Source organism: Sarcophilus harrisii, chromosome 4, assembly GCF_902635505.1.
Source record: "Sarcophilus harrisii chromosome 4, mSarHar1.11, whole genome shotgun sequence".
Taxonomy (NCBI): domain Eukaryota; kingdom Metazoa; phylum Chordata; class Mammalia; order Dasyuromorphia; family Dasyuridae; genus Sarcophilus; species Sarcophilus harrisii.
This window is the reverse complement of record NC_045429.1, coordinates 166598394-166622249: the sequence shown is the minus strand read 5'-3', so window position 1 is coordinate 166622249 and position 23856 is coordinate 166598394. Positions and strand designations below refer to the sequence as shown.

At 33.2% G+C, this 23856-nt stretch overlaps 2 protein-coding genes across 3 annotated transcripts in view; one reads left to right on the top strand and one right to left on the bottom strand.

Annotated features, from left to right (window-relative positions):
* The window catches only part of L3MBTL3 (L3MBTL histone methyl-lysine binding protein 3), a 144385-nt gene extending 127906 nt beyond the window's left edge, over nucleotides 1-16479 (top strand). For both annotated transcript variants that reach the window (XM_031964281.1, XM_031964282.1), the window contains 4 exons: nucleotides 1678-1763; nucleotides 8549-8718; nucleotides 8960-9022; nucleotides 15579-16479. In XM_031964281.1, coding sequence (XP_031820141.1) covers nucleotides 1678-1763; nucleotides 8549-8718; nucleotides 8960-9022; nucleotides 15579-15722 — 463 coding nt within the window. In that variant the 3' untranslated portion in view covers nucleotides 15723-16479. The remainder of the gene's footprint in view (nucleotides 1-1677; nucleotides 1764-8548; nucleotides 8719-8959; nucleotides 9023-15578) is intronic.
* Nucleotides 16480-20070: 3591 nt separating this feature from the next.
* SAMD3 (sterile alpha motif domain containing 3) overlaps nucleotides 20071-23856 on the bottom strand; it is a 63008-nt gene continuing 59222 nt past the window's right edge. The window contains exons 8-10 of the mRNA XM_031964283.1: nucleotides 23228-23399; nucleotides 22824-22906; nucleotides 20071-21785 (exon numbers count right to left, since the gene is read on the bottom strand). Coding sequence (XP_031820143.1) covers nucleotides 21504-21785; nucleotides 22824-22906; nucleotides 23228-23399 — 537 coding nt within the window. The 3' untranslated portion in view covers nucleotides 20071-21503. The remainder of the gene's footprint in view (nucleotides 21786-22823; nucleotides 22907-23227; nucleotides 23400-23856) is intronic.

The following is a 23856-nucleotide window of genomic DNA, read 5'->3' as shown; positions in this document are numbered from 1 at the left end:
CTAAGGTAGAATGAAGAATATTATGTTAATCAGAAAATAGTTTTTAATTATCGAGTGGTTTAATAGTCAGAAAATAGTTCTTCACCTCCAATCCCTTATGATCAAATTAATTTCTTCTGAATGTCATTTTAGTTACTTAACATGGTAATTAAATCAATCTAATTTCAGATTTTTTTTTAATTGTTGCAGTTGGACCTCAGCTGAAAAACTCAGATGCATATGATGAAAATTTTTACTAAAAAGTGTTCTTGTAGGAAATGAGTAACACTTTCTTAAATATTTATTGTGTCCTCAACACTGTGTTGCAAGTGCTATGTCTTGCCACTACATTCAAAAGTCTGGAATAAAATAAGCACCTTTGTCAACAGAACTCTTAAAATTAGTTATGATTTGACTTATGGCTGAAGTTTTTAGTCACTTTAAAAATGCATAATGAAGAATAAAAATTTTAAAATGCATTGTGAAGTATGATCCCTGTTCTCAAAGATCTTGCTGTGAGAATAGTAATCAAACTATTTCTTATCATTACTATTGAAAAAGGAACTATAATATGCTTCCCTATGATTTTATTCCCTCTGACGTCCTAGACCAAAACACCCTTTCCTGGCTCCCATATCACCATATTTTTTTATATTCTATTAGGTGTAAATTCCTAATGGATAGGGACTAACTAAACTTTTGTATTTGTAGTCCTAATGTGTAGTACAGTGCCTGGCACACAAACATAGCAAACAACTAACAGTGGAAAGTAGAATATGATAAAATATCAAATTGTATAGATTTATATAATTATATTTTGTGCTAGAGCAATTCCTATGAGGGAGATTTAAATTCATCACAAAATCTGATCTGAGTCTAGCAGGATCAATTGGATTTGGTAGAAAAGACTGTAGTTCCATTAAGCTGACATTTAAAATAATTATATATGAGTCCATCCTTTAATTCCTTCATCCCAAAAGAATGAAGCTGATTTTTTTCTCTAACTTGAAGATAAAGGTTGCTGAACTTAAACAAAATTCAGGAATTCTACTCATTTTGGATTGTCCTTGGGATTCAGCCCCGGGGTTATCCGTGAACAGGAGAAAAATTCTGTAGATTAAAGATCTACTCACCCTGGTTGTTTTTTGTTTTATGTGTTTTGTTTTGTTTTTAACAGTATCTCCTCAAATCTTGTACATTAAAAATGAAGTGATCTGGCCTGAGCCTAAACTTCTGCCTACCCATTAGGCCAATACCACTCTATAACTAAACCTTCAGATTTAAGTAATTGTCATTACTTAAATTACTTAAAAAGAAAAATGAGTGTACATCTTTCTTTTATACATATTTATCCTCTCATTCCACAAAAGTATTCTAGTAGTATAATGTGAATGAAAATGTACATTCACAAAATGAAAAGCTGATTTTTTTAGAACAGTAAGTACTCTTAGAAACAATAAGAAAAAAAAATGTTGACTTATTTTGAAAAGGAAATGAGAAAGAAGAAAGATTTTTTAGTCTCTTGCAGTTTATCAATTGCAATATATAAAAGCACTGAGTACCTTCATAGAAAGAGCTAAAGATATTTTCTCTGTGGGGTTTTTCCCAATATTGACAAAAGAAACAACAATGCTGCTAACAAACATTCGTGACATTTTATTCTTTGTATTAAATCGTGGAAATACCTATTTTTATCAGAGAACAACAAATTGAAGATAAGCCTATCAAAGAAGAATGTGAAGAAGGGATAAAAAGTGAAATGAGAACTCCAAATCAAACCAAAGGTAACTAATGGCATTCTTATATTCCTATCCTGTTTTTATGGCATTGATTTTTATACTGACATACTAAATATTAAAACTGATTAATTCAGTTTCATTTCCATAATTAAACATAAAATCAGTTTGGTTATAGCAGCCAATGAGTAATTAGTTACATGTAAATATATTTGGTGATACTTCATTCCACAGAATTAATTTTACTGTGAGTCAAATCATACCCACTAACATATAATAACTGCAGTCATAAAATAAGGTATGTGTAACTTTAGAAAGCTACAAAATGTCAATAACCTTTTCCCTCATCAGTACCAATGTTATAAGATGATTTCCCTGTTGTATCTTCTATATTTTCAAAACTCACTTCTTAAATATTTTCTATTTCTTTGAAACAAAAATAGCATTTCAATTCAAACTTAATGTCATTTCCACGTAGTTTAAATAAATTTCTTGAATGGTTGGTGTAACAAGTGAGAAAGTTCTATACTTTAAATTGTGCTAGGTCCAATTTTAGAGACCTTTAACTTTTAAATTGCTCCATTTTTAACCAGATTTGAAAGTGTTAATGATTATGCATTCATGTATAATTTATATCTGATTATATAATTGTTTAACATTTTTTTAGTAATGCATCTGTCTGATGATGTAGTTAACATTTGCCTGAGTGCTTTTGGGTACTTTGATTTTGCATATCCATTTTTATTTTTTAATTACATAAGAAACAAGAACGGTTTTAATATCCTTGCTTTCATGTAAATGACACATTCATAAGTGATGTTTTTGTGCTTTTTCATCTGATTTTAGTTAAGCATTTTAAATACTAATTTAACAATCATCTCCTATGTAGATATCAACATCTTGTTGGTACTTATTGTGTCTGATCATTTAAGTGGGCAGAAAATTGCTCAATTTTGAAGACATGTTCATTCTTCCAGATCAGTACATTATCATTCGGTATATTTAAAGAGCTAGAAATGTTTTTTTTTTTTACTGTATATGAAATAACATAAAAATGTAACCTATTCTCACATAATGGAATTTCCTAGTTTCCTGGAATTTAATAGAATTTCCTTTTTTAAAATCAGGGTTCCAAAAACTGATACAAATTTACAGTCATATTTTCACTAGTGCAACTTTTGTCACTCATTCTGTTAAGGAGTCCCCCGAACTTGTCCTTTTGAGTTTCCATGTTTTTCAGAATCACTGGACCCAGAATATGTAGGAGGCCCTGAATGTATTTAGGACAAAGGCCCCCGCTGACATTATTGGTTTTTGTACTCCAGTCTGGACTCCCTGTTTGTCCATGGGAGTTAGGACAGATGTCAGTCAGTCTGTATTAGATTAGGAAATTGCTTGTGCAACTGGAACCCTTGTAGAGAAGTTGACCATCCTAGCTTCATAATCTGGCAGTTCGTAAGGAAAAAGAATGCTGCTTTTGCCATCTTAATTATTCTTGATATTTCTTCCCCTGCCAGTCCCATTTAGCTGGAGATTTCTCTTTCTCTTTCTCTCATAAGTATACAGACTTCTGTTTGAATTGTGAACTCTTTGTCCTGATGTGTGGGGTTCCACATGCATGTTCGTTTCTCTTGTAGTAAATCTAGTTGCAACTCAATATCCTATGGACTTGTGATACAGTTTTTGTTTAACAGTTCTAAAGGTCAAGATTCATCCTAAGGTTGATGCTCAAAGGAGTATTTCAATTTTAGGAAGCTTCCAAATCAGAGGAAATGCCTTTGATTTAAAATTACTCCTAGAGAACAATTTCATTTCAAAGCACATAGGCTCAAAAGTGTAAATCAATGCCTTAAAACTCTTGTGTTTCCTACATGTCCCCTAGCTTAGTGGAAACTTTTAGAGTCTATGCTTTCAGAAATATAAGACCCCTTTAGTGGACTTATCAACCAATTGTAGTAGGCTCAGTCTTTTTACTTCACACCATATGGAATAAGAGCCAAGTAATGGAGTTTTTTATTCATGAAACAGCCAGGAGGGCAATATTATAGAATTCAGGAGTACATATTGGTGAGTAAGGTGTGAGAAAACTAGAAAGGTAGGAGACAGTAGGTTATGGGGATCTCTGAAAGTTAAACGGAGCATTTAGTACATATTCTGGGAGATAATAGGGGATACCATTGAGCTTTATTAAGTAGGGTGTGACAGGTTTGGATCTCTATTTTAGGAAAATCAACATTAATGGCTGAATCAAGTTTAGATTGGAATTAGGAAAGACCTGAGGCAAGCAGCGTGTGGATTGTTTTTGCAGTAATCCAGGTGTGAGGTGATGAGGGCTTGCACTCAGTATGGCCACAGATTGGACATGGATTATGAGTGATAGTGAGGAGTCCGTGATTACTCATAGGTTGTGAACAATTAGGGACTCCTGAGGGCACTAATAAACAAGATGGGAGGATAGGAACTGAGAGACAGCTATTTTTGTGGTTTACTTTTCATTGTATCTCCCTGTGCACGGTGGGACTGGCACATAATAAGAACTTCATAAAGGATAAAGTATAGTTGACTAACAGTGTCATGAAAACCTAGGTGAGAAAATAATCAGGAGAAGAAGTCATGGGGACAGTTTCAAAGGGTACCGAAAGAGATCAAGAAGGTTACAGATTGAAGAAAGGCCATTGGAATCAGTAATTAATATGCCTTTGGTAACTCAGGAGAGCAGTTTCAGTTACATGGTGATATTGGAAGCTAGACTGAAGAAATTTTAGAAGAGACCAAAAAGAAAGAAAGTAGGAGGCTGATTGTAGATGACTTTCTACAAACCACAGAAGGGAGAAGAGATATGGGATGACAGCAAGCTGGGATAATTAGTTTATGTGAGAGTTTTTAAAGGACATGCAAGACATGAACATGTTTGCAAGCAGAAGAGAAGCAGCCAATATTTAAGGAGAGATTAAAGATATACTGACTTAGCAATGAGCCTTACTTACAATATTCCAAGTCGGAGTCTAGTTGGCCAATAGTAAACTATCTTTTTATAAAATTTTGTATTCATATAATACCCATCTAAGGAACTAAAGAACATAATACAAATTGTAAGCATCATATAATATGTCCTCTAAGAATTTCTTATTTTTTAGATCCTGGTAGAATTTGTTTGTCAGACCTTGTCTTCTCTTCTCTTAGCCTTTAGGAACCCAGGCTCACTTCCACACTGTAATGAAACATCAGAGTGTTTGTTTTGAGGAAGTCTTTGTATAGAATAGGAGTTAAAATATTTATTAGTTGAAAGGAATGAAATTAAAGAAATGTACATAATTTGCAATTGCAAGTATATATAAATAGAGAGACAGAATGATGAAGTACATAGAAAGCTGACCTCAAAACCCAAGGAGACTTGCGTTCAAATCCTGCCTCTGATAGCCACAGTAGTGTGAATCCTAGTCAAATCACTTAACTTTAAAGTAGACCAATCCACATTGGTAGATGGAGATTCCTCACCTCACATCAGTAAACCCCAATGGTTCCCTATTGTTCCTGGAATATATGCACAGTTTTGTGTACCAGTGAAATTACTGATCCAATCCCAGATCTCTATATTTAGTCAGTAAAATTGTTATTGAATATGTCGTTTTTATTCTCCAAGGCCTTAGTTTTTTTACCTGTAAAGTGAGGGAATTGGACCAATACTGCTAATGTTGTTTACTCTCAAGATGTGGACTTGAGGACTTAGCTCAAAGAAAGAATTTTTTTGGACTCAAACATGGAATAACTGTCACTAATCTGTGGATTTATGTAACCTCAATCCCTTTTCTAAATTTGTAATACTTAAGTTTACCTCATTTGATACATATCATTATCTGTTATGCTTCCTGTTCTCTTTTATAGCAAAAGTGAACAATTTGGAACCCAGAAGCAGAGCTGCCAAAGATAGATTTCTTTATCTTTACCTTGTATATGCAAGGTAGTTTTTGGAATTCTTAAGAGTCTACAGGAAGTTGGCTATGTACTATTTTAAAATATACCTGGGAGACATACTAGGTTTGACATATAAACTCAACATACTGTGTATTATATTTGACTCATGAGATTTCCCACATCATTTCCTTGGAAGAAAGGGAGGAGATGTGTGAGGACATTAGGAAACATACAATTACTCCAGTAATATCAACTTTAGTAAAAAATAAATGTATTTGAAATGGGATAAAAAAGACTTTGTTTTTCTTTATTTGGAATAGATAAATTTATGTATAAAAAAGAAAAGACGCTCATTTTTCTCCTCAGTTTTCCTCTTTTATTTTCTAACAAGAAATAGTAATTATTTCTTGCTTTAAAATATATTGAGGTGGGGGTTTTTTGGCATTTTACATTAGTCAGTTTGACTGAGTTCCATGAATAAAAATGTTTGTAAAATTGTTTTTTTATCAAAAAGTAGCATGAATTTATACTACATGGGAACTATAATTTTCCCCCATGGGCTTAGGTACACAGAATTTCTTAATCAACATTAGCCCTCAAAATTGTTCTATATTTTTATATCAAATAGGAAAAAAAATGAGGGGGGAAGGGCTGGGTTAAGACTAATGGATTTTTTTTTTTTTTTTAATTTTTGAGTCTGTTGTCATAGCTGCTTGACTAAATAATCACCTCAGGGTACCACTCATATTTAATGAGCCTTAAAAATAACTTCTCCTAGACTATATGGAAAATTTGTTTTCCTGACATACTTCTAAAATACACAAAGGATTTTTAGATCTTACCAACCAACCTCCTTCCCCACAGATACAATTTGACACATTTTTAAACACTAATGGCAGTTCTGCAGAGTTATATACTTGGAATTCATCCCTTTGCTATTCTTTATGCCTTTTGTTATTGAAAAATGTATAAAGAATTATGAAGCCAAATGAAATAAGAAAAGCAATTTTTTCATATATATATATATATATATATATATATTTTTTTTTTTTTTTTTTTCACTTATAGAGTACTTTACATACATTATCCTGTTTCAGGTGTGAAAACAGTTCAAATCTTTTTCTCTGCCAAAATGTAATCCCAGAAAAGTTTAGTAAATCATATTATGCAAATAATTGGGGAGATAAGGGGCATATAAGCCTGGTATACTCAGAGCTACAAAAATGCATAAATGAGAATGTTATTTTACACACATATACACATATTTGTCTTTATGTTTGTCATTATAGTAATACTTTAACCCAAAATCCAATTGAATTTATCCTGTAGTATCTGCCACATTAAAAACAAAAATATGGAGTAATTTTTTTCCCATATAATCCAAGACAAAATTTCCCACAATCAGATGCCATTTTATCTATCCTGTCATATTGAAATGTATTTAACAATTAGCTTTTCTTTCTGGGATGCATTTTTTAATTGGAAAGATGTTGAATCTTTCAACTTATCACTTAGATTCTATCTGTTCTGGTACTCTATTGACTAAAAAAAGTAGCCCATTTTCTTATGTCATACATGAATTGCTAAAAGAGTCAGATATTTTTAAATTGAAAAGAGACATGAAAATAAGGGTGAGGGAACTTGTCATCAGATATCTGGTTTATATAAATCAAAGATAAGCCTTTTGTTGTATGTCAGTTCATCTCCTTGAGACCTGACTAGATTAATGTAGAAAATACTCTGAAAACTTTGAGCTGGTCCTGTCTTTGTAGTTGTTACAACTCTGGTTCTAAAAACTAGTATAGGAGGAATACAGACAAACGTATGACCACACAGCTCTTAATAGGGAAAGGTGAAAATGGAGTTGAGCTACAGTATTGAAGCAAACAGTACAAGTGTGGATAGAAAAATTTCAGAAAAGAGGAAATGTCAAAGTTTATTGCATTGCAGGCAGAACTACACATTTTAGAGAAATTGAACACTCTTATACTCTTGGTTAGTTCCTAGAATACTTATCATCTTTATATGGAAGATCCTACTTACTTATAAACCTATTTTAAAATGCTGCATTTCAAATAAATGCTCATCTCTTAGCATAGCCTGAAAGGAGTATTGGGAATATTTTCTAAATAGGTCTTTGTCTATCTGTTTGATCTCTGAAGCATTTAAAAGAGGTAGAAAATGTACTGATATTGACATCTGATGTGGTTTTTTTGAAGTATATTTTCATTTCACTATTCATTTTACTTTGAATCAAAGATCATAAGAGTTTTAGAATTAAAAAAATAATCTCAGTTCATTTAGTACAGCCGACATATTGTATAGATGTGGAAACTGAGAACCATAAATATTAAATCATTTGATCAAAGTATTATTACAGTTGAAAGAACCAGGATGAGAAAGAACCTACAGGCCAGTGTTCTTTATTTTACACTAAATGGTAACTTTCTTCTGGAAGATTTATGTTTGAAAATAAAGGTCTTTACATTCAATTTTTTCACATGTGCCTTTCCAGCACCCATTAAATTGTATTTGGGGAAGAAATAGAGCAAAATACCAATGCTTGCTTTCAAATAAAATGAGCAGTCTGCTCTTATTAAGTTCTTAATGGGATGCCAATTGCAAAATAATATTTGGGGACTTTGATTTCAGTTATATTGAAATAAAGTGACTTTATTATACATCATTAGATATTCCAAGTATTTTAGAAGCCAATTAGAATCAAATTCTGGTGAAATCAGCATATTCCAGATGTCTGATTCTGGAGAAAGGGAGGAGGGGGGAGATGAGAGAAAAAGAGAAAGTTCATGTGTATGCTCACATGCATGCATGAATATCTGTGTGTGTGTGTGTGTGTCTGTCTGTCTGTCTGTCTTGATTTCAGTGTGTAAGTTATCATATGTTTGTCTACTGGCCAGGTATAGGAGCAGAGCCAAGTTCACAGCAGGCTCAGCGCCGGTCAGCCGTCTTCCTCTCCTTTAAGTCGCCAATTCCATGTCTGCCCCTGCGTTGGGAACAGCAAAGCAAACTTCTTCCAACTGTGGCTGGAATTCCTGCCAGCAAAGTTTCCAAGTGGAGCACAGATGAGGTGCACTTTAATTTCTTTGGAGATTGGGAGGGGAGGATGAGAAAAGGGAGAAAATAGGAGAAATGAATGAATGATCTGTGTTATTTTTTTTTCCTCTAAGAAGAACATAGTTGGCCCCTCATAGTGAGGAATAAAGAAGCTCAAGGATGGATAGTGTGAATCATTACATTAAATATTCTGAGTCAGTAACATTCAAATTCTTAGTTGTAAACTTGAAATTTTGATATGATTTTTTTGGCAGGTGTCAGAGTTCATACAGAGTTTACCTGGATGTGAAGAACATGGCAAGGTGTTTAAGGATGAGGTAAGTATTCTACTCAATTCTAGCAGGTGGTTTAATAGATTTAGAATCCTGAAATGCTGTAGTAAGTGGTTGGGGGCAAAGGAGAATGGTAATCTGGGTAATAGGATTGTAAATTGCTGAGTTAATTTTAATTACCTAAATGAGTGGGAGTTAATGAATTTATATAAATTTCTTAGAATAAATTAAGATTGTTAAATCCTATTAACTCAGTGGTATAATAATAGGCACATGATAAAAACCTTAATGGAATGGATTTGTTTAATATGTGACACAATATGAGCTAATTTAAGTTGGAGATGTTTGTTATATTATGTTTGTATGTGTATTTAAATATATATATATATATATATATATATATATATATATACACACACATATATGTGTGGTTTGAAAATTTTACATATATATATATCATTTGTGTGCATATATTTTATATTTGTGCATGCATGCTTGCATGTGTGTGGGAGAGGGGAAGAAAGAGGAAGGGAGAAAGAATTTTCTTTAATATCTCTTTTTTTTCTGAATAACATATTCCTTCCCTGGATCCTAGGTCTTCCCTTCACAGTGAACTATCCCTTCTAACAAAATGAAAAAAGGGGAAGTAGTTTGAGCAGAAAGATAACAAGAACATTGTAGTTCTTCATTCTTTTCTTTTATCCAGACCATCTTTAACATACTCAAGTCTAAACATCTCATGATTATAATCCACTTTAGAAAAATCAAAGATTTTTGTGATACTAGGGTAATCTATTTGATACCTTTCACTGTAACTAAAACTAGTTTGTTAGAGGACGCTAAAACCCAAATTTCACTTTAGACTTTTAAAAGTAAGTTATTATGTATAGAATAATTGCACATGTTTAACATATTGGATTACTTGCTGTCTAGGAGAAGGAGTGGGGAAAAGGGAAGGAAAAAGATTTTGGAACACAAGGCTTTGCAAAAGTGAATGTTAAAAAGTATGCATATGTTTCAAAAATAAACAGCTTTGATTAAAAAATAAATAAATGATGGGACTCAAAAAGAAGAGTAAGTTATTAGATTGTCATCCTTTTGGAATAAAACAGTTAATTATCCATAAGAAACAGATCAGTTCTTAAAAAAAGGCTAGGAAATTGACAAGATAATCCTTGTTTTTTTCTTCATTAATGGACAGGGATACACACATAATCCAATCTAGTGTAATGAGGATTGATAATGAGGATAGTTTTGTTAAGCATTCTTGGCAGTGTATTTGGCATTTTCTATACTCTGGGCAAGTCACTTAACCCCAATTGCCTCTGCAAAAAAAAATAAAATAACCTTAGGCTGAGTTGTTTTGTAAAATCAGGAAACATACAGCTATATTAATGGTCACTTCCTAATTAGTTTATAACATGTAAATTTTACCTGCTGTTCTGCTACAACTAACAAATTTGTACTTTCTAATCTTTGCTCTCTTTTAAACTCTGCTTTTACTACCATTTGGCAATATATTCACCCAATTCTTATTGATTTCTTAAAATGTTCCCTATAGTTGATTTTTATTTTTTAAGCCTCTATTCTCAATTCTCTCTCAGAGGAAGACCACCTACTTTCCTGAAGATTTAGCTTATGGAGTGTATATTCTTTCCACCTATCTTATTCCAATAGAAGAAATGGCTCCCTGCTTGGTCCAAGCAAATTTTTCTACCTGTACATTTGACCTAACCCATCTCTCAGATTATATTTTCTCTCCTCCCTTTCTTCCTGGCATTTTCAATCTTTAACTTTCTATTGGTTCCTTCCTTTAGGCCGCTGGATAGTATAGTAGATAAAGTATTGGATTTGCATTAGGTTGAAATGAGGTTGAATCTTCCTTCTGATGCTTAGTAGTTGGGTGATCCTAGGCAAGACATTTAAACTTCTCTGTGCCTCGGTTTCCTTATTTTTAAAACAAGGTGAACTCATTGGTCTCTAAGGTTCCCTTCTAAGGCTAATTCTATAATCCTAGAGTCTTGTTGACATTAAACCTACTAAGGCTGTTTGTGGCCTTTAAATAAAGTATACACTTGCACAAACACATGCAGAAAATGTTTTTTTTTTAATTTACTTGATTATCCTTCAACTTCTCATCATATCTCTCTACTTCCATTTCATACAATTTAATTTCTTTTACTAAAACTTTCCCAAAATAACTACTGTTTTTCTGATTACTAAATTAAATGATCTCTTCTCCATTTTCACTCTCCTTGATTTTTCTTCAGCATTTGATACTGTGAAATAAAATTATCAACCATATAGAAGCTAGGGCCCACAACTCTTCCTTCTTTTTCCAAAGTACAGATATTTTCCAAAACATTGTCCTTCAATTGTTCTTCTCTCCATGTATTCACTGTCATATCAGTTTTATGAATTCAATTATCAGCCTCTCCCAAATCTGTATCTCCTTCTTTGAGCTCTTATTTGAGTTCATGTCTTATTTTTAGTATCTAATGGATATCACCACTTGTGTCCCACTGACACCTTAACTTCAGCATGCCTTAATTAGAACTTATCACCTGCCTGCATCCTGACATTTTTCTTTCTGTTGATAAACATTATCTGCATCACCTTGGTTCAAAATCTTGGAGTCATTTTTAACTTGTTCCTCTCCATTCTCCACAGCCAAGCAATGAAAAGTCTTCCCCCAAAATCTTTTGTGTGCCTTTCTATTTCCAGTCTTGGTCCTTTCTAGTCTATATTTCATAAAGATGCCAACTATTCTTCTCATTGCATAGCTCTGATCATATTCAAAAATCTTTTATTAAAATACAAATTCTTTAGTCTGAAAATTAAAGGCCCTTCACAAACTAGCTACTATACTACCCTTCCAGACATTTTACACTACTGTCTATTATGCATCCTAAATTCATGTCATTCTCAACTTAGAGCTCTTTCATGTCTTTCTGTATTTGTGCACACCATTCTTATGTCTAGAAGTGATTACTCACATTTCTCTACCTTTGGAATCATTATTTTCCTCTTAGTCAGTTTTTACCTCCTCCATAATAGTTTCTCTAATTCTCTTCATATCTTCTTCCCTGCTAGCTTCTTGACTGCCCCTACACATATCTGAAAGTGATCATTATTTCCTTGTATCTCAAGCTTTTCTATTATGATCTCTAGGATTCTATTTTGACTCTCCTATTAATCAATTATAATCTAATATGTATTATAATTATTCGCATACATGCCTTATCTCTTTAGTATATTGGAAGCTCCTCAGGTTGTTATATTCTAGTACTTCAGAGTATAAATTTATTTCGCTATAATTCAACAATTATTAAACATTTACTGTGAACAATATGAAGATAATGTGTTCAGTTCAAAGTCCTAAATTCAAAAGGATAGTTATTAGCAAAACCTAGAAAATGCTTTCTAAGTCAACTTTATAAGGAAAAGTTGGTAGTTTCCAGGTGTAAATAGCTACTGTATTAATTTTGTTTCCAAAAGATATGGATTTAGAATATTATCAGTAGAGGCTAGGAAAGTACCTTCTAAAGATTGAAAAAGAAAAAAAGTCATATATCTCTGAAATTCTTTATGTACAACCATTTCCAATGCAGTAGAAAGGTTATTAACTGGCTTTGTGCTCCCTTCCAGCCTTATAATTCAGTAAATTATCACTCAATGGGACCTGAGTGGTCTTATAAGAACTCATGGTTATAGCCAAGGGAGCAACCCCCCTCTCACTAGAAGACTTAGATCTTGTGGTAGCAATGTTATTATTGATTTAAGAGAAGGAGATTGCTGGATTGTCTCTGGATTTATGCATTTAAAGATTTCACCAGGGATCACTCAAACCTGTAAAAATAGCCTTCAGAGTTACAAATGTAGAAAATTTATTAGAGAGAAAAAGGTCAATGCCATCAAAGGGAAAAAACAATTTTTAGGATTTTATTTTTAATCCAGTACTCACAAGATTCTTACTTCCTTTTTTATGTTAGGTCTGCAGTTTTGCAAAGAGAAACATTAGTTAAATTTAATGGTTACAGTAGGTTGTGGCAATATAAACCGTGATTGCCTTTAAAATTAAAAAAATTAAGCCATACAGTAATTGATATTTTTAATTTCTAATGGAATTTTATCAATGAAAGGGATCATAGAGTTAGTCTAGAGGGCCTAATTCTTTTATTTTATAGATAAGGAGCCAAGTGCCATCAAGGTTAGGTGACATATACAGAATTACTCAATGGGCTAGTCACAGAGATAAGACTAGAGCCCTGCTTTGATGCTCTCATACTCAATTTTTTAGTGTCTTTATTCAATATGCATAATGTACATGATCTTTAGGTTTTTATTTTTGTTCTTCTAATAGAGGCTTCTAAGTAGCAGCCTACTGAATTTTTTTGCCATTCTGCCTTTTCTACTTTTAACCTCCACCCCCTCAATGCCTTTTCTTTCCTGGAGGGCAGCTTTATAATTTATAATTTTCCATCCTAAGTCTCTCTGGGACTTTGGTCTCAATAGGTAAGCATTAACTTGTTGGTAGTACTGCAAGGGAGTAGGGATTACAGTGACCCAAATTAGTCATTGGTATTCATTTCTTGGGCTTATTTCTGTGTATTCATTGACAGTTTCTTTAATGCTATTATAGTATTCTATTAAAGCATCCTTGCTAAGAACTCTAGGCCTGGTTCAATTAATGTATTAATAAATCTGCATTTCTTATTTCACGAAATAACTTAGTAAGCACTCAGAAATGAAACTATACAAGATACCCTCCTTAATTTAGATCAGTTCATTTCCTAAACCTATGTGTAATTTTACCAGCCCTTTTAGGGTATGATGGCAGCATGCTTTCTTATTAGCAATTAATAGAAGTGGCGTTAAGAGTTCCCTTTTCAGATACACTCCATGCACAGATTTGTTGCTTCAAGCTATATAAGATCAGCATAAAGTGATGCATACCAGCGATATTAAGTCACAGCTTGAAGGAACCTCAGTGGCTGGCTATCTAGTACAGCTCTACCCCCCCCCCCCCCCCCTTTTTTTTAACAGACATAGAAACTGAGAGCCAGGGAGGTTAAATGATTTGCCCAATATCCCATGGGTATAAAAGTGAAATATGAATCTAGGTCATACTTTTTTTCCAGAGCCAGTGCTGCCATCCTCTTTTTGAAAAACACTAAATAAAAGTAGCCTGGAAATTACTTCTTTCAAAAGAGGATGGAATGTTTTGCTGCTTTTCAATTACAGTATGCCCATTTTTAGTAACATTATTAATACATTATATCTAAATCTAATTGTAATGTTTAAACTCACAAACCATATCATCATCCAGGGATCCTACTTAGGTGATCTAACTGCAACTTTCTCCTTGTAATATTGTTTTTTCTGACATGTTTTTGAGAATCAGTGACATGAGGTGGGATATACTTGGGATGCTTTTATATCACGAATCATAAAGAAAGATACTTTTGTTTTCAGAAATCTGAAAATTGCAGTTCCATAGGGATTAGAGATGGTAGAAACCCTAGAAATCATCCAGCCCCATCATTTTGTTTTTACATTTGAAGAAACTAATGCCCAAGATAGAAATAGACATCTATTAAGTACGTATTTAACAACTTAATATTATTAAATTAGCAATTTAGTAATAACAATAATTATACTTTAGAAGTATTTAATTATATTATTAAATTCACTTTATATGCTAGACATAGTGCTAAAAGCCCTTTATAAATATTGCTTCATTTGATTCTTACAAAATCCCTGGAAAGTAGGTGCTATTATTATTCCCATTTTACAGCTGTGGAAATTGAAGCAAAGTAAAGATTAAATGACTTGTCTGGGATTATACAAAGAGAAAATATGAAGCTGGATTTGAACTCAGGGTTTTCCTGACTGCAAGTCCAGTCCTCCATCCATTGTACCAGTGTAGTTTTGAACCTCATATCTATTATCAAGAGTAAGTTGTATAAGTAAGAAATGAACTTCCTCAGAATACTATTGTTAAATGAATGAAATATATAAAATTACAATTAAAATGCAGTTTCAAAAAAAAAAAATCCAACCCTCTAAAAAAAAACAAAAACCAAGTACATAGACTCTAGGTTGAGAACACTGGCTCCAGAGGAATACTGATAAAAATTGGGGAGCAGGGAACATTTAGATTATGGAAAAGGATCCAAAGTGTATGATTCTTACCTTCAATTATAGAAAAGGCTCTCAATTTGTTCTTTGTTCAGTTTGGTCCCAGAGGTAACAGCCAAAAGCAGTGAGTGGAGTTTGCAAAGAGACATTTTGGCTCCATATTAAAAAAAAAAAAAAAAAAAAAACTTTTTAAAAAAGCAATTTAGAGCTTCACTAAAATATAATAGACTGTTACAGGAGATAGTAGATCCATAATAGTAACTTTAAGAAAAAGCTAATTATCAAATATACTGTATGGGTATTCTTTTATGTGTTTAGGTTCAACTGAATAGTCTCTGAGGTATGTGTCCTTTGTGTTTCTTACCACTAAAATTTTGTGATTCTGTGACTTAACATTTTCTGCATGGCAGTGTTAGGTTAATTCACAATGATGGTATTTTTTTCTGAAATTTTCTTTTAGCAAATTGATGGAGAAGCATTTCTGCTTATGACTCAAACAGACATTGTTAAAATTATGAGCATTAAACTGGGACCAGCTTTAAAAATCTTCAACTCCATCCTGATGTTCAAAGCTGCAGAGAAGAACTCACATAATGAACTTTGAGGACAGCAAAAGCCACATTTCATCCCTTTTCTGCTTTAAAGCTCATGTCTTATTCAAAGCACAAAGACTGTTGTAGCTGTTAAGTGAGAATTCTTCAAAAGTCAAAACAGTGCTGCCAGATTATTTATATTCATTGAGAGACAATTTACATGAATTATTATGGAAGTGCTTGGATTTTTATTAAGGTACTGTAACAGTTATCATCTTTTAGTTCTATTCATTGAGCTAAATTTACCTTTGTAAACCTTTTTGAGGCTTCAGAAAGAAAAAAAAAAAACCAACACCATTGTTGATTATTTATGCTATAGTAAGATGGGGGGAGGGGGAATTATGAACTTTCTGCATTTTGTAAACATCGTTGAATTATCTTTCACATACACTGTTTCTTTTTTCAATATTTGCAGAAACCTTTTTATACAATCAAAATAAAATGAACTTTAAACTCAGTTAGCCAAAATCTGGCTACCAGTTTAGCCAGTTGGGACTGTTATAACTATTGTTAATTTTGTGCCATATTTTGAATTGCAACATTATGCTGAGTATAACTTTGCAAGTCATGAAATTGCCTACTTGCTTGTAATAATTCATTGGGGCTGAACAGTTGTAAAAATTAATTTTTTAAGTAAATCAGTGTTTTTACTTTTGCACGACTTATGAAATGTTAAGCAAATTGCTTTTTCACCAGCGTCTTTACTGTATTTACCAAAAGACCAGTATATAAAAGACTGAAATTGAAAAAAAAAATAATAAAACTTTACTTAATGTATTTGATTGGCATCAGTCTAATACTCCACTTTAGTACCCCAGAGGTTTGTAGGAGTCAACTATTATCAGAGAATAAATGAAGATATAGTATGGGGACAGTTCTTAAAAGGATCTTTAATTTTTTTGTAAGACTTTTAAGCTCTTCTCTGAGGCATTGATACAACCATGGTGCTTAAAGGAGATGAAGGTCCCAGTGCTTAGGAGGGATATATCATCCTTTGAAAAAGACCTATTTTTCCCTTATTTCAACAGTCCTCCTTGTCAAGAGGATTCATCTTTCAGGGTCAACTGAGGGGAGAGAGAGAGAAAGAGAGAGAGAGAGTACTAATAGATTTTGCTAGAAAGGGAAGGTATATGGGAGAAACAATGAAGGAATCATCTATTAGACATGTTTAGGAATCAAGATGATGAATTTCCAAAGTAGTTATTTGGGTATATGTATAAAATGACCTTCTTTTTGGAAGGACTGTTTTTTCTACAAAACCCTTTGCCCGGTGTTAAGACATTGCACTCAATATATAATGGTACAGAACAGATGCACTTTAAGTGAGAATACTCAACTACCTATAAACTGAGAGCTGGTGTGATGTTTTATTTTATGAGAATGCACTTCGCAGGAAGTGGATGAAGAGCTTCATCAGCTTTCCACTGCAGTTTCTAATTCCTTGGAATGAAAAATTGTTCGGAGTACATTTTTGTTTGAGATATAAAGTAGCTTTGTAGCATGCTGTCCTAACTCTGGGGAACTTCTACCTCTCTCCTTAGTTGGTCTCATATCTTCTGGTGTAGAATTTCTTTGATATCTCCAGCTCTGTTAACATAGTACTTCCTTTGAAGACTTCTGAGGGGGTCTCTTAGCAGCCCTTTTCATCTGCCATAATACAAGGTAAAACAGGGTCAATGAATTAGCCTGCAGTACCCCATTCATTTCCTTGCATGGATTTGCATTAATGACTTTAAAAAAAAAAAAACATTTTGTTCAGAATTTGTACATTCAAATTACACTTGTTATATCTTCTGACATGAAATAAAATCTGAATTGGAGACGCCTTTTCACATTTGTATGCTTTTTAAGAGAGGTTGTCACAGCAGAAGAACAGGAACATGCTGTGGAGATGGAAGGTAGATGGCTGGGTCACAAATCTAAAACTATTCCCAGTTGTCATTCAGACTGCCTAGACTTATTGATGTGCCATTCTGCTCTAATCATAGGCAGTAGAAATTTATCCACATTGGGGCTTTTTTCCTCTAGTTTAAAGACCTTTCAAAAACATTTTATTCCAAAATTTCATTTGTTCTAACTAGTATTTTGTTCTCATCTGACTCACCAAGTTAGCATGTGTGATTTAATTCCATACATCTCCTTAGCAGGGATGTCTCAAGAAAGGAGGCAGGGGGAGAGGAAACAGAAACTTCACCCCCTTCAGAATCCATTTTGACACAGCTTTTCAGAAAGGAAATGTTACTAGGAAGCCCCAAGTACCAGAGACAAACCAGATGAGTAAAACTCAGCCACAAAAGCAGACTGCCATTTCCATAACTTGGTGTGGCTTTCAGTTGTTAATATACTGCAGCTTCTCTCAGCCTTCTTGGCCATCTCCATCTCTTTGGATAGGAAGGTTAGGACCGAGCTCAAAAGAATGAAGGACTCCTTGAATGAAGGAGCCCTGGCTTCCAACATGAAGAATCTGCTCTGGAAGTCTTCATTCTGGTTAACAAAGTAAACTGGGGAAAGTGGATTAAGATAAAAGAATGTCTTTGAAGGGAAACACCACATTCATTTCATTGCACAGATGTCTGAAGTATTTTGTTTTTTGCAGTGTCAGAATTTATATACTCAAATTACTGGTCATATAGATCTAGGGACATAAAATCTGGAAGAGCAGGATCATGATGAGAATGAAACAAGGAAAACATGATATTGCCACAGAAGAACAATAAAAAAGTATATTGGTCAGAAGCATAGAGTAGCCTATCATGATAATATATTGCAAATTGTTTATATATGTATCCTAGAATAACCAAATAAGGCAAGAAATTTTAACCTGAGTGTAGGATTAGGGTGGGCTGCAGGGTGGTGGTCCATAAATAAGTTCCAAAGGGTCAGTGATCTTGGATGAAAAAGAAAAATTACATCTTCATTTCAATAAATCCATTTTCTTTATAATACTATGCAATTTATTTTATGCAGTTAAAAACATCATTCTGAAAAGGGACTTAGAGGCTTCACTAGCCTGCTAAAACAGGCTTTGGCACAAGAAATCTTATTAAGAACCCTTGAATTAACTCTTCATTTGTAGAATATTTATCTCCTCAACAAGAATCAGTTACTCATACTTTCATCTGAAATGATTTAATTATTAAGCAAAGACCTTTTTAGCAAGAATTGATGATTTTCTTAATTAGTCAAAAAAAAGTATACTTATATTACAAGGATCTGTGATTTTTGTTACTATGAGCTCTCCCAACACTGATGTAGACTACTGCTTGCCTGTGGTTTGGTAGATGATTTTTGAATTGGTATGACTGAATAATTCATTACCCCTAGTGGAAGTTGATTAATGATAACCAGTCAATCTAATGATAAGCCTCTCCAGACTTAGAATGGTCCATCAATGACCAGGCTTGTGCTCTGTTGGTGTAGACTTTGAGAACTCAGGGTTCCTCAAGTTTTAAGCAGTCCTAATGACACAAGATTTGTCACTCCTTTCTAATGAATGAGTTCCTGAATAGTTATCATTTCTCCAAACTTTCATACATCTTCTTTTCAACCTAAGAATTTTTTAATTAGTAGATAAAATCTAATCCAAAGTTTCATAAATCTAGAATAAGACTGTAAACTTGTTTTTAATATTTTGATAACTATTTCAATAAAATTGGTTTCCTTTGTAACCTTATGTATTTTATTTTACACATTTAAAAACATTATTTTAAGAAAGGGCCCATGGGCTACACTAGACTACCAAAGGGGATCTATGATCCAAAAAGTGACATTTATGTCATACTTTCAAATGTCTATAACAGGTTTAAAATCAGTTTTGCATCTTTTTCTTAGTTGCAAACTAGTAATTAACAATGCAATTTTTCTAATGTTGAAGAAAGTCATATATGGCTTTCCTTGGTGAAATTCCATCTTTGAAAACAGTGAAAATATATTAGTTCTGGAATGTTATCCTATCACCCACCATTCCAAAAGTATAATCTTAGAATATCTTTAAAAGCAGTAGGCAAATTGAATGTGAGGGGAAAGGAAATGAACCATGTTTCCAAATGCCTTAGGACTCTGAACAACATCAGTTTTTTGGTACAGGAATAGCAAATGAGATTGAGGGGAGGGGGTAGAGTAAGGTCTGGAGTAGGCCTAGGAAAGAATCTGAAATTGATGGCCAAAGTAAAAGTGAGATTGGAAGAGAAATGAGAAAGTGATTACATAGGGAACATACTGCTAACATATGTCCAGATACGAGAATGGGTTGAAATCAGTCAGCAGAATTAAGGACAGATTTCAATATCAAAAGTCTAATAGAGTGATGGAATGCTGAGTTAGGAAACAGGCAGATAAGCAGGAGCTATCACTTCCCTAAGAATTAAAAAATAACACAGGGGTGAAAAAAGAGAAGCAGGGACAGTCAGATTTCTAGGAAATGGTTTAAAATCCAAGTAAATCATTTAAGTAACACACAGAGGACCTCAATACAATTTTAATATACATTTATTAAACATCTCATATATGCAAAGCAATGAGATACTAAGATGAAACAACATAATGCCTGCTGTCAGGGAGCTTACAATCTAGTAAATGAGGATATGATGTATAATGTAGACATAAAATTTATATGATTAATTTTGCATATAGCAACAGCTCAGCCCAGGATCTTTTGTGTATTTATTGTTAAAATAGGAATCAGATTCCAATGAAATAAGTTCACTTGACCACTTAGGTAGAGTGAAGGAATAGAAAGAAAAGCAAATCTTGATACAAAATGTATTTAAGGTAGAAATGGCTTCAGTGGAGATGACTGGACCAGTCAGAGAAGAGAGAGCAGGCTTTGGAAATAGGAAGACTTTAAGTCTCATCTCATACATAATTGGCTTTGTGAATCTAAACATGGTGGTCATTGATAAAGACCCTGAGAGCTCCTAATGTAAGTGAAATCACAGATCCAGTCCCTCTTCTATTGATGGTCGTGTGATGAGGGTACTAACTTTTAAGTAGTCAATAATCCTCATGATATCACAAGAACTTCAAGAAAGACCATTGCACAAACCCTCTGTAGTGAACCCAAAGGAAGGTATGGACAAACAAGAATGGTACAACATGACCAGGCATGTGGGATGACAGGTGGACGATGGCAATCCATCTTTGGATAGAATACCCACCTCATTGAGATCACAATGCCATTGGAGTTCCTTTTATAATTCTAACAGCAAAAGGCTTGGTTAAAATTCACCCTGAATATAATAAATATTTCTTTGAGAATAGGGAAATGAGTCCCAGACAAATTAAGTGCTATCCAAGATCACACAGATAGTAAGTTAAAAAAAAAAAAAAAAAACCAGGATTCAAACTCAGGTGCTCCATTTCTAAATCCAGCTCCCTTTCCTCTGTCATGCTGAGGTGTGTTTGTCATATAATAAAGGAGTAATAAAGATGAGACAATCTAAATAATTCAGTAATACACTGAAAGAAAAGTCTAAACAAAGATGTGTGGATTCCCTGTAGAAAGATACAAATAAGAAATACATAAAATGAGAAGGCATTTTCAGATAGCTTGTAATCTGGACCCATCTCAGTGAGATCTCAGAGCTATTAAAGTATGCAATGTCATAAAAATTACTTTAATCATTTAAATTTTAAGAAAAAAATGAATGAGGTACAAAACTCAAATATTATGAACACTTTCTAATATAAATATACATAATTAACAATACTCTAGGCACTTGCCCTCCACACAACAAATCGATCTCTTTTAAAAATAGTTTCACAGGCATTCCTTAGACAATATTTTGGTGTTATTAAATGAGTGGATGTTGAAGTTCATTATTTCCCATTTCTCTAATAGAAGGAAAATTTGGACTGTTTATATCAAATATCAGTGTGTCTAAAAAGTTCAGGGTGTGATACAATCTCCTGGGATATTGCACACCAAACACATGAAACGCAGCTATGAGGGCTGCCAGGGCCATAGTGCAGTCATCCACTTGGATCAGTTTTTCTTTTTCAAGATAGAGAGTAAATTCACAAGCATTGATATTGAAAGGGTTTTTAACTTTTAAGACTGGTGTCGGTACTTGTACCTGGAATTAAAAAAAAAATTAAGTGATTATTATATATCAATTTGTAAGAGTAGTAAACCAAATTGCAATCTGAACTGGATTTTGATTAAGAAACAAGTTCAGAATTATTAAATTGGGAAAAAATAAATCCCCAATTTAATAATTGGGCAAAAATAAATCCCCTGGGATGAAAAGTAGTTTTAATTACTTGTCTCATTTTAAAGCAATGATTCTCAAGCTTTTTAACTTCCAGAATCTTTAAATTAATTTAAAAGAAATTATTGAGCTCCAAAGGGTTTTTACTTTATATAGATTATATCTACCTATTTATTATATCCATCTGTCTTAGAAATTAAAAGTAGTAAAATTTTAAAATCTTTATTATTTAAAAAACTAACACTTCCGTATATAAAAACAAATATTTTTATGAAAAAAAATTTCTAAAAACAAAAAATTAGTGGAAAGAGTGTTATTACTTTACATGTTGTTTTCCAAATGTCTTTAATGTCTGGCTTAGAAGACAGCTGGATTCTCTTATTTACATCTGCATTAAATTTGCTACTATATGTTGTTTTGGTTTAAGTATATGAAGAAAATCCTCATGCAGATGGAAAAGGAAGAAGTATCTTAATAGACAAATAATGCCTTGAGGGATCATACTTTATGCCAGGAAAGACAGTTTTGTGTAGCGGATATGGCGTTGCATTTCAAGTTAGAGCTGGGTTCAAATTTCCCCCCATATACTAACTGTATAACCATAGACAGCTCACTTAATCTTCCTGTTCCTCATCTATAAAATAAGAGGGATGAATTCCATGGCCTCTAAGGTCCTTTCCAACTCTTAATTGAAGAGCTTTTGACTCTATTATAACAATGACCTAAGCAAGGCTTCAGCTGAGAATCTTATTTAAGACCCTCTTATTTCTATCTAAGAAACTGATTTTGAAAATGGAATGAAATGAAAATTTTTTTCTTTAAAATGACAATAGTCAGTAAACATTACCCTCAATATATAGCAATATTTTAGCATAACTGATATTTGTTGACACATTTACATACCTCCTCATTCACAACAATAAATAGGGTGGGATCATCACCAAAAACATGTGGTAGAAGTAAACAGGTGGCTGTCATCTTCATATCTGTCAAAAGCAAGCATGTTTGTAAGCCAGATGAAAACAAAAACAGACATTCTGCATTCAAACTTCTGGAGTATTATTTTCCTTAAATCCTCCTACTCCTTTTTCTTCCTTTTTTTCTTTTCTTTTCTTTTCTTTTCTTTCTTTCTTTTTTTTTTTTTTTTTGGCAAAGAGCCAACAGTTATGTAGGTAAAGTTTCATCTCCCCAATTCATTGAAATGAATTAGAAACAAGGGTGTCTCTATTTAACCTGATTGATTTAATTGTATCTGATTAGTACTGCATGCTCTGATACTAATATTCTTCCAGGCTGTTTTTACTAACATTTCAGAATGTCTTCATCTGTAAACTGCTTCATTCTCTCATGTAACAGAGCAGTCACTGGATTTTCCACCCCTGAAAAAGAGGTCAGTATGTTTTCTGAATACATCTCCAAAATCTGTTGTGTTTTCTTATAAATGTCGGTTCTGGTGAGTAGCTGGAATTCTCTGAACAGCTGACAAAAAGGGAAGAAAAGGTAATATTAATAATAAGGAAAGCCAGTCTAATATACAAAATTGAGAAGTAAGCTGATTTTTAGAATTTTATTTATGCTTAGCTTCTCATTTGAAATCTTAGTCATTTTAAAGCTCCACTTAAAGTTTTTTTCAACTACTTCATAACGTGCAGAGTTTTTCAAAAGCTTTGTGGGAAACTTTGCAGCTATTCTCCCAGCCCATGTATCAGGAATCCATTGAGGCCAGGAGTTATTGCAACCTCGGAAATATTGAGTCTACTTTTGCCACCTAGAAACTGAGCTCAATTCCAAATAAGTGAAGTGAAAGACTATTAAGATTTCCTGGAGAGGAACATGGACAGAATTATTCACTTATTTAGTCTAAGAGATGAATTCTTGAATAACATTGTTCCTGATCCTTCGATTCCCAGTTAAAAGGCCTGAATTTCCTGGTTAA